This window comes from Saccostrea echinata, unplaced genomic scaffold (genome assembly GCF_033153115.1).
Source record: "Saccostrea echinata isolate AGI-Se365-2 ecotype Australia unplaced genomic scaffold, CSIRO_AGI_Sech_v1 ptg000054l, whole genome shotgun sequence".
Classification (NCBI taxonomy): Eukaryota; Metazoa; Mollusca; class Bivalvia; order Ostreida; family Ostreidae; genus Saccostrea; species Saccostrea echinata.
Genome location: NW_026889803.1, coordinates 27,435,763 through 27,446,982, shown reverse-complemented (window position 1 = coordinate 27,446,982; position 11,220 = coordinate 27,435,763). Strand labels below are relative to the sequence as shown.

The 11,220-nt window shown below is 35.9% G+C and overlaps 1 protein-coding gene across 1 annotated transcript; it reads left to right on the top strand.

The window, feature by feature from the left end:
* The first annotated feature begins 1,489 nt into the window (after positions 1-1,489).
* Positions 1,490-7,582, top strand: LOC133172142 (uncharacterized). The gene is made up of 6 exons (XM_061306965.1): positions 1,490-1,593; positions 3,123-3,279; positions 3,368-3,563; positions 3,839-3,962; positions 4,189-4,880; positions 5,101-7,582. Exons 2-6 carry the CDS (start codon positions 3,159-3,161, stop codon positions 7,559-7,561), a joined length of 3,594 nt encoding a protein of 1,197 aa, XP_061162949.1. The 5' UTR covers positions 1,490-1,593; positions 3,123-3,158; the 3' UTR covers positions 7,562-7,582.
* Positions 7,583-11,220: the final 3,638 nt, after the last annotated feature.

The following is an 11,220-nucleotide window of genomic DNA, read 5'->3' as shown; positions in this document are numbered from 1 at the left end:
CAAGTTCTGTAAAACTATACTAGGTTTGAAAAGGAAAAGTACGAACCATGCCTCTCTTTCAGAATTAGGTAGATATCCTTTACATTATGATATTATCAACATGTTACTTAAATATTGCTACAGATTAGAAAATTTAAATTCAGATTTCCCTTTACTAAAAGATGCATTTATATGTAGTAAGGAACTTCATTTCGCCCAAAAAACAACTTGGTACTCCTCAATAGAAAAATTACTAAAAATTCTTGATATCCCAAACATAATGTCCTATACTAAGAGTAATTTTATGAATTCATTAAAACAATCCATGAATAAAAAATACTCACTTGATTGGCAACACTCAAATGAAACACTAAAAGAGGGCAAACTTGTCACTTATTTATTTCTGAAGAACAATTTTAGATTGGAAAAATATCTAATTTTATTAAAACCTGAATACAGAAAACCAATATGTAGATTACGTGTATCAGCGCACAGACTTTTCATAGAATTAGGCAGATATAATAACACACCCAGATCAGAAAGAATATGTAAAAATTGTACGCTTAATCAAATTGAAGATGAAGAACATTTCCTTATTCACTGTAGCAAATTTACAAAGGAAAGACAAGACCTATTTAACTTTATCTCATCCAAAGTAAAACATTTTACAGAATTGCCTGATAAACAAAAATTATTCTGGATTCTAAATTGCGAAGAACTAAATATACTAAACTCTCTTGGAAGATTTTTCCAAAAAACATTATCATAAGGAATGTAACTTTTTTTTATTATTATTATTAATTATGTAAAAGTATGATACTTTCAAGTATATGGTTTATTAATGTATGCATATATATATATGATGTACTGTATCTCCATATGTATATACCTATAAAACAAGTCTTATGTTCATATAAAATATTTTGGGTATTCCCCTACTTGTATGTCTTTTCTATCAATCAAGCAATTCTTTCCCTCTTATGTATATGTATATTGTATTTCGTGTGTACGATCATAATCATTATATACATTTTAACAATGTACTTTCTTTTTGCCCTGTGAGTGCCCTTAATTGGTCAATAAACGAATTGAAATTGAATATACTATTTGTATACATTTTATGCATCCTTAAAGTTGACGACTAACTCTCTGTTCAATATACAATTGTTTGTTTTGTTCTGTTTATTGTTATTTATGACTTATATGATTTCGGACATTAATTGTTCATCTTTATGCTCCACTGTGGGCCCAAATTGGTTGAATAAATATTCTATTCTATTCTATCATCTGTCCTTAAACGAATTTAATTTGATTTTTCCCCAAGAACTGTAATGATTAACTTAAATATCATAATGAAGACCCCCCTTTAAAAAAAAACCTTAAAAGAACCGCATGTTTTCAACACGCGTGTATTTTCTCATTTCCGATATGTTTATTCATGATTTGTAATGTAAAATGAGCTCTGATTGGCCCGCCTTTACTTAGTATTTAGAATCTTATCAATGAAGCGTGAAAAGCACACGATGTTGGAAAACTACCGTGTTTTTTCCAAGGCCTTGTCGGTTTACAGTATCAACAAATCAACCGGTGCACTCGTTTGACAGAAATTTACAGGTAGGCCTTAAATAATGACATCAGTACATTATGTACGATGTCTCAGTGATGGACAATATAGTGGATTAATTGATCAAAATGTTAGATCTGACGATTATTGAAAAGACCGGTTATTGGAAAGGGGGGGGGGGATAGACTAACGTGATGCTGGTGTAGACCAAGAACTCGGTAACCCTGTGTGATGACCATGAATAGATAAAGGAAAGGTCAGACAGACATGGTCATTCAGTAAGAATTTAACATTAAACTGACTGTACGACTACATGGTGGATGTGAAGCATTAGCATTATAAACATGTAAGTGATGTTGTAATTAGACCTATAAAATGGACATTGTAATACAATTGTAAACGTAATATTCTTATTTAAATTTTATAGGCAGTTACCCATCTTGGGGGTCGAACCTGGGACCGTCTGTATTATGTTGCTCTTCACCAATATGTAACAGGAAAGGAGAAAATTTATGGCTGGACCAATAATCAAACCCAGGGCACCTGCATCATTTGTCAGGTGTTTTACCGACTGATCTCCATGCCCCAAACCATTACATTCCTCGATCCCTCCTTAAATTGTCTTGTACACATCTGAAGCCTATAAAATATATTATATGCTTCTGATCTCCATGCCCCAAACCATTACATTCCTCGATCCCTCCTTAAATTGTCTTTGCCATCGAAGACACCACCCATATTCTTAATTGCCCCTGGCAGACTTTCACCTGAAAGTCCTAGGGTGGTCAATGGCACCAAATGGTTGTAACAGGAAAGGAGAAAATGTAAGGCTGGGACCAGGAATTAATCCTGTGACTCCTGCATCACTAGTCAGGTGCTGTACCAACAGAGCAACAAAGACTGATATCCACAGTCCAGACCATTACACCAACAATAATTCTGTTTTATCCAAATTGATACCTTAATTATCTTCTTTTACACTTGTGTAATGGTTTGAGCCATGGATATCAGCCTGGGTAGCTCAGCTTGTATAGCACCTGAGTAGTGATGCAGGGGTCCCAGGTTTGATTTGAGGTCCAGCCACACATTTTCTCCTTTCCTGTTACTGATTTGGTGCCTGTGACCACCACTGGAATTGCAGGTGAAAGTCCTGCCAGGGGCAAATAAGAACTTGGGTTGTGTCTTCGAAAACAATTTAAGGAGGGAGGAATGTAATGGTTTCGGCTGTGGATATCGACCTGGGTAACTCAGTCGGTAGAGCACCTGACTAGTGATGCAGGGGTCCTGTGTTCGGTTCCCTATCCAGCCATACATTTTCTCCTTTCCTGTTACGCTTGTCAATGAATAGTTTCATCATCAAAATTATTGATGATTAACAATTTATTACCTTAACTGGTCTGTGCATTAAAATCGTTCAATTATGAGAATCCTTCAGTTTTGGGCATATAAGACTTCAGATGTGTACATATGAATAGAAGACTCAGGATTCAATGTTACGAGGAGTGGAAGTTGCCACATGATGACTGGTTTCTCATTCATCAGATTGACATCTTTGTTAATTTCTTTTTTTTTTTCATAGGTTTTCTGATGGAAAGTAACTGATAACAGATACTTCATGATGTCAGGAACACATTTGTTGCGTCGTGTAATGACGAGATCTTATCAAGCCCAGCGGTTTGTGCAGTCCAGATCTCTTCATACAACTGCAGTAGGATGCAGCATCTCAAGAAAATCATGTAAGCTTTAATTAACAACATCCAGAAGATTGTGATTAGTCATAATTGATCAAAACTGTACTTTTAATTATTATATTTTCTGAAACAGATAAACAGGGAAAGCCTTTGAAATCCAGGAATGTGTCTTGGTCAGCAGCCAGTTTCCAAGGCAGTGTTACAGTCAATAATGTCAAACGCCGTACAGACAAAGTTAAGAAAGCATCTCTTGTCATTTTTGACAAAGATGGCACTCTAATATGTTTTCACTCAATGTGGACACCTTGGGCCAAAAAATTAGTCACAAGGTATATATATATATTTTTTTTTTTTGTAAATTTAAAGTGTCTCTGAATGTTAGCCTTTTTTTCATAATTCAGAAAACTTAGATGCAAAAGGTTAACAGATTACAATATTAAGAGTATTTGTATAGAAAAAGAAAAAAAAAAATCAGATGTCACACTAAAACGCTATGGAAAAGTCCCATTTGAGAAAGCTAAAGAATAACATGATTTCCTTTTTCTGTTTGAACTATGGTACTCTGTAGTGAACCTGTATGAATAAATTGTTATTTCTGTTCCAGTATTGAAGAAGCGACTGGTCGTAAAGGGATCCAGGACAAGATTTATGATGTCCTTGGTTTTTGCACCAAGAAACAAAGGGTGATGCCAGGACTTCTGGCAGAAGCCACATCTGGCGAGATCAAGGTATGACAGTTACAGTGTATCTCAATCTCTTGACCCTTATTCCTCCCCCCTTTCAAGGTCAAATGTAAAATGGAGGAAATCTGTTGATGTCTGAGACATAGTGTTTCACCAACACATCTTGTTGTCATAGATAAGGTTATTTTTGTAAATAAATCATTTATATATTATCTTCCAAAACAAAAATTGGTAATACTACAGAAAATATACAAGATTGTTTATACTTCAGGATGAAATGACAAAGATGTTGGTTGGAGAGGGAATGGAAGAATCACAAGTACGAGAAATTCTAGACTCGGTGTGGTCCGAGGGCAATGTCACAAACCCAGAGGAAATGAAAAAGCTTGGAGATCTAGAGACTCTCTTCAAAATCCTACAGAAAAACAAAGTCAAAATAGCTCTCATTACATCTGACAACCGCAAAGGTACAGATGCCTTGCTACAGGAACTAGGCTTAACAAAGTACTTTGAGCATGTCATTTGTGGAGATGATCCCGATACGGAACCAAAACCTGCTCCATACAATGCATTGAAGATCTGTGAGAAACTGGGAATTGATCCATCTGATGCAGTAATGGTGGGAGATACTAAAACAGACATGCTTCTAGGAAAGTCAGCAAAGCTGGGGTGGAGTGTGGGAGTCCTAAGTGGGGTGGGGCAGACAGGAGATTTGCTGCCTCATGCTGACCATGTAGTCAATGACATTGAGGATATTTTACCCCTGATTTTACCTTCAGAGGACCTGAAGAGTTGCTACGCCTATTCCCAGTATGAGAGGTTTTTGGTGGAACCCACTGAGCAGGATACCCCTATACCCAACACAAAGAAAGCCCCGGCAGACTTGGTGATATTTGATTTTCATGGAACTCTCATCTGTATACATAGGAAATATCCCAAATTTGTGGAATTTCTCTGTTCTAGGTAAAATAATTGTTTAGTAGTAAGTTACATTGTTAATGAAGTCAAATTTTAAGAGAGTTACCTCCTGATACTGAAGTAATTTTATTCATTTTTCTCAGGAGTTTTGCATCTCGGTTATAATTTTTATTTTTTTGATAATTGTAATCTGGTCGTTTTTTGGCCTTGGAAATTATTAAAACTGTATAAATTTTTAATAGAAATATTTCTAATTTTTTTCTAGATTGAAGCAAATGACTGGATTGGACATGTCAGAAAAAGTCAGTAGGTTACTTGGATTAAATAAAGAGGCTACTCGAGTGATGCATGGGGTCCTATCAGAGGGCACTCCATCAGAGGTCAGAGGGGCCCTGGTAGAGGCTCTGAGGAGGGAGGGGATATTCTACCAGGAAGCCATCATGATTGTCAACCAGATATGGAGAGAAGCAGACGTCATTCTGAAAGCTGAACCATCACCACTGTGTTCCAATATTGAGGGATTGTTCCGAGAACTGAAGCAAAATGGAATGAAAATTGCCATTAATACTGGTGAACCAAGAGAATTTGTGATTTCAGACTTGATGAACTTGGGTTTAACTAAATATGTGGATATGCTAATATGTGGGGATGATCCAATTTCTCAGCCTCGTCCATCAGGACATAACACTTTGTTGATTTGTGATGAACTACATGTTAGTCCATCTAGAACTATTGTTGTGGGAGATTCTGTTGGAGATCTACAGATGGGACAGTCTGCTTTCGTCAAGCAGAAAATCGGAGTTTTATCAGGCGTGGGTTCAGAGGAACAGTTGAAGCTGTATGCAGACAGTATCATTCCTAGCATAGAAGGGATTTCTGATATTATTCTTCAAAATGAAAATTATACTGAAAACACAAAACAGCAAGCTCAGAGAGCAGGTAGGAAATTATTTGCTTCAAGCTTTCCATCATCATCATCGAGAGCTTCTCATTTACATCAGCCTCGTAGATATTTTAGCACATCTAGTCAGCGAATGGATCATATATCCTCTAAGGAGAACAAATATGACTACATTATTGTTGGGGCTGGCTCTGCTGGGTGCACTTTAGCAAATCGCTTGACTGCTGACCGAGCTAAAAGTGTCCTCCTTCTGGAGGCAGGACCTCGTGACCTGTGGGCTTGGGATTCCTGGAAGATTTACATGCCTGCTGCTTTAATGTATAATTTATGTGATGACAAGTACAACTGGTATTACCATACCGAGCCAGAAAAAGGCATGAACAACCGTGTCATGTATTGGCCCAGAGGGCGAGTCTGGGGAGGCTCCTCAGCCCTCAATGCAATGGTCTACATCCGAGGTCATGCTCTGGACTATGATAGGTGGGAAAAAGAAGGAGCAAAGGGCTGGTCCTATGCTGACTGCCTACCATACTTCCGTAAAGCTCAGTGCCATGAATTAGGAGCAAATGATTATAGAGGGGGTGATGGTCCACTCCAGGTATCCCGAGGAAAGACGAACAACCCTCTCTTCAATGCTTTTATAGAAGCTGGAATTCAAGCAGGATACCCATACACAGATGATATGAATGGCTTCCAACAAGAGGGATTTGGATGGATGGACATGTCAATTGGTAAAGGCAAGAGATGCAGTTCTGCTGCAGCATATCTACATCCTATTTTAAAAGAAAGAGCCAACCTGACTACACTGAACAGTGCTCTTTCAAGACGCATCATATTTAATGGCAAGCGGGCAGTAGGAATAGAATATGAAAGGCATTCTGATATCCAGACAGTCTATGGAGAAGAAATCATACTCAGTGGTGGGGCAATCAATTCTCCTCAGCTACTAATGCTGTCTGGAATTGGAAATGCAGATGATCTACGAAAATTGGATATTCCAGTTGTTCAGCATCTACCAGGGGTTGGTGAAAACCTCCAGGATCATCTGGAAGTCTATGTTCAACAAGAGTGTAAAAAGCCTATCACACTTTACAAGGCCCAATGGAAGTTTCCTCATGTGATGATTAAGATTGGTCTTGAATGGTTTCTCAGGCAGACAGGGGATGGAGCAACAGCTCATCTGGAAGCTGGAGGATTTATCCGGAGTGAGCCAGGAGTCGAACATCCCAACATTCAGTACCATTTCCTTCCCTCTACCGTCAATGACCATGGAAGGAAACCAGGAGATAGACATGCTTACCAAGCTCATGTAGGACCAATGCGCCCAACGAGTAGAGGATACCTTAAGTTGAAATCTGCTGATCCCAAAGAGCATCCCCGTTTGGTTGCAAATTACCTTACAACAGAGTTGGATATACGGGAAATGAGAGACAGCATAAAGCTAACAAGAGAGATCTTCCAACAGAAGGCGTTTGATTCCTTCAGAGGTCCAGAATTAGCTCCAGGGGACAGTGTCCAGACTGACAAACAGATTGATGAATATAATCGAAATATGGCAGACAGTGCCTATCATCCTTCATGTACATGTAAGATGGGATCAGAGACGGATCCCATGGCTGTCGTAGATCCCAGTACACGAGTGTATGGTGTAGAGGGATTGAGGGTTGTTGATGCCTCCATAATGCCTAGTGTTGTTAGTGGCAACTTAAATGGACCTACAATTATGATTGCTGAAAAAGCAGCGGATATCATCATTGGAAATCCACCTCTACCTCGCTCAAAGGCCCCTGTGTATAAACCCGTAACCCTCAAAACTCAACGTTGAAAGTCTTTCTGAAAAAAAAATTGTGCCTGTAAGCATTGTATTCTAAATTGGTGCAGAACTGATCCTTAAGAGTGTTGTTATTTATTTCTCACTTTGCTGTTAGGGTAACCAAAAAAGGTGCATTGATTTATGTGGATGTCACCCTAAATCCTATATTTGTACAGTTGTCTTTCATATTTCATCTGAACTTTAGACTCATTAGATTTTTTGCACAATTGCTGTAAAATTCACATCTGGTTTTTTGTTTTTCAGACACTTGATCAAGAATCTGGTGTCTGCACTTCATGGTTAGAGAAAAGCCTTTGTGTACATTTATGGTTACTCTCTTCTACTACTGAAGTTACTACTGGTGAACAACAATACATGTCAGCGCCTCAGCTGTATTCACTTACAGACTGTGCACTTTTTACAGCCTTGCATATCTTACAAAGTTAATTGATTTATATTAAATCATACAAGATTTATGTTATATATCTGCTATTGTTACACATTGTCTAGTCTTTCTATTTTTTCATACATACAAATATTTCAGTAACCTGTAAACCATTCTCCCTCATAAAATTTAATCTTCAGTTACCGGGTAATTTTTGCTTGGAAAATTTTTATATATAATACTTGAAGAAAAATGTTTTTTTGTTTATGGCATTTTCATTTCCAAAGTATGTGTTCTTAAGTGTCTTTTTAATTCTATGTAGCAATGTAAACATTTATTTTTATTAGAATTTTTCTTTTACACTTGCTATTTTCTAAATTCAGGTTGAAAACATTTCCCTATGCATGTAATTGTTAAGAGATGAATGAAATCTGGGAATGGACATTTTTTTTTATTTGCTTGGTGTAATTGTGAGTGTTTAGCAAATGTAATTGCTGAAGCTAGTGCATTGATGCCTTATTTACGAGGCACATATCTATGTTTTCACTTCTTACATTAAAAAATAAATAATGTAGTTTAAAAATTATTCTTCATTTGCATGAATGCCAGTTGCTGAAGAACACCATATGGACATTATTTTAGGAAGCACAGATATTTGTATTTGAATTTGTATGTACAATGTGCTACCTTTTATACCATTCAAAAAACTTTGCATCAATTTTGTCACTTAAAGGAAAAAAGTTATACTTTTAAATTTAATTGCAAATGTATATATTACACTTGTGCAAATCAAGGCACATGCTTACATTTTGTTAATGGTTGATTATGAATAGCTTATATCCTGATGTTGTCAGAATGAATTTAAATTAAAAATGTGATGTGTCTCTCGGTTGACCAACAGTTGTTTTCATGTTTCAATAAAGATTTAAGAAACTGAAACATTAGTTTTGTTGATGTGAAAACAGTATCCAGTCTGTGAAGAAAGATTTACATCCTCTTGATATAAATACATAGACTTCCTTCCTTTTACAACTATTTTGCAATGTACGATGGATTTTGTGCAAATTTGGAATGTGAATGCTAGTACTTTATGTGTATTACAACAAAAAAAACCCCCACAGATCTTGATGTGAAACATAATGGAATAAGGAATGATCAGAGCTAGTGGGTTTTATTGTGATCTGTGCTTTCTTTGCTTAGAAATGGAGTCACAGATTAACAGAATGGAAATGAAGACATTTGCATTAAACTTATAGGTGTATACTTTTCCTGTAAATAGTACAGACACTGAAAAAATCATACGGGGCCATGCATGGTACTTGTATCAATTATCTTGTTTCAAAGGCATTTTGCACCTATACAGTAAATGTGAAGTGTGAAAGTTACAAGAACCTTCAATTTATTGCATCACAATGACCATGACGAATATCAATGTCAAACTTTGACCTTGACATCTAATCAAATGACCCCTTAAGTATTTCTCTTTCTAAAGAAAAAAGTTTTTAGTATAAAAAAAGAGTAGTGTTAGCATTACATTGTACATATAAATGTACAATGGTGATTGTACTTTGAACCTGACCTTTGACATCTGACCCAGAAAGACATCTGACCCAAAAATTATGCTGAAGGAATCTTACCATCTTTGAGGTCAAAATAAAGTCTCGGGGGTGAAAAGTTAAGTTATTGTGTTGGATGGACCAGGTGATTTCTAGTACTTTAGGGCACCCAGATCTTGAGGCAGGGCCTATGAACAAACTTCAATTTATACTACATGTGGATTTTAAATATCACAGTGATTAATGTTAGTTTTTCCACACCAACAGAATTACTAGCAAGTATGCCTTTGTAAAAAGTCTTGGTCCATATCAATCATGAATTTTTCATATGTAACAAAATAGTATGTTTCTTTAAAGGGGCCTGGACACAGTATGCAAACTTTACAATTTTAAATGTCTATTTTTTTCAAAAATAACTTTAGTTTAATGATTTCAACTTACATGAATAATCTAAGAATTCAATGACAATAACATCACGTCAAACACCTGTGTCTGTAAACAGGGCACAGACTTGGTTATTGTTAGTGTTTATGTTTTACCGGGTATGTTCAATTTGTTTAGTCTGTACACATCACTGAGCACAGACTGACAATACATGTACTGGTGAGTTGGTTTTGCTTTCTCCCATTTCTACTCTGAATTTTCTGGATAGTAGTTTTCATATTTTTCATTCATACAAAACAAAATTTCTACTTTTCTTATGTAATATGGATAAAGTTTACTTTGTGAAAGTGCAAGGATATGTGTCAATGAAACATGTCCCGAAATTTGTAGTTTTATTAGAAGTTTCTAAACACGCTTTTAATATATTTCAGTGTGAAATGCTCTAGCAACATTATTTACAAAATTTTAGAAAATATGAGCTTCAAATCTGTGTCCCAGCCCCTAAATACTTACAAGAAAAGGGACCAAGTACTTGGGTTATAGGGAAAAAGTTGAACCCTTCCCTATATACAAATTACAAAGTAACATGTATGACTTTTAGTCAGATTGAATATGAATTCAGTAAAAACCCAGTCATTCTAGATAAGCTGCACAGTTCAATAATAATGATCTAGTCTGGTTAAGATGGCTGACAATGTCCATCCGAAGGTGAAATCACTTCATGCAAGGTAATCAAGATTTGATTTCTTTTTAAGATTCCTTTGAAAGAAATTCTTACACATTCCTACAAGGAATAACGCTGCAGTGAGACAGCTCTAATCTAAAATGAGGAAATAAACCCTAGACAGTCTGTCGCCATCTTTGTGTTCAAATGAAATAATTAAATATTTGGAATGTACATGTAAATGCATTGGTAATGTATGGTGTATTTCAAAGTTCATGAGGAAATATGTGTGCCTGGTGGAAATGTATCAGATAATACCTTCATAAACTAAACATGAAACAAATTTCTTAAATAAATTGACATCTCTCAAAGAGCAAGTTTAATAATGGCAATTATTGCACAAAAAAGTAAACAGTGCATCTATATATAATGTAAATAATGAGGCCTCCTTTTACCTGGTGTTCTTTACATTTATATGGATTCATTTCATCAATATGCTGCCTTATTTACATGTGCAAACATCAAAATATTTCCATTAATATTTTTGATTAAATCCTTCATGATTAATGCTGTTGTTTTGGTTTTTTTTTTTTCAAAACTTAAACTTGTTCTTGCAAATAAAACAAAGTAATTTTCTTGATTCTTCAATAGTTCCTATCACATTGGTTATCTACTAAACATG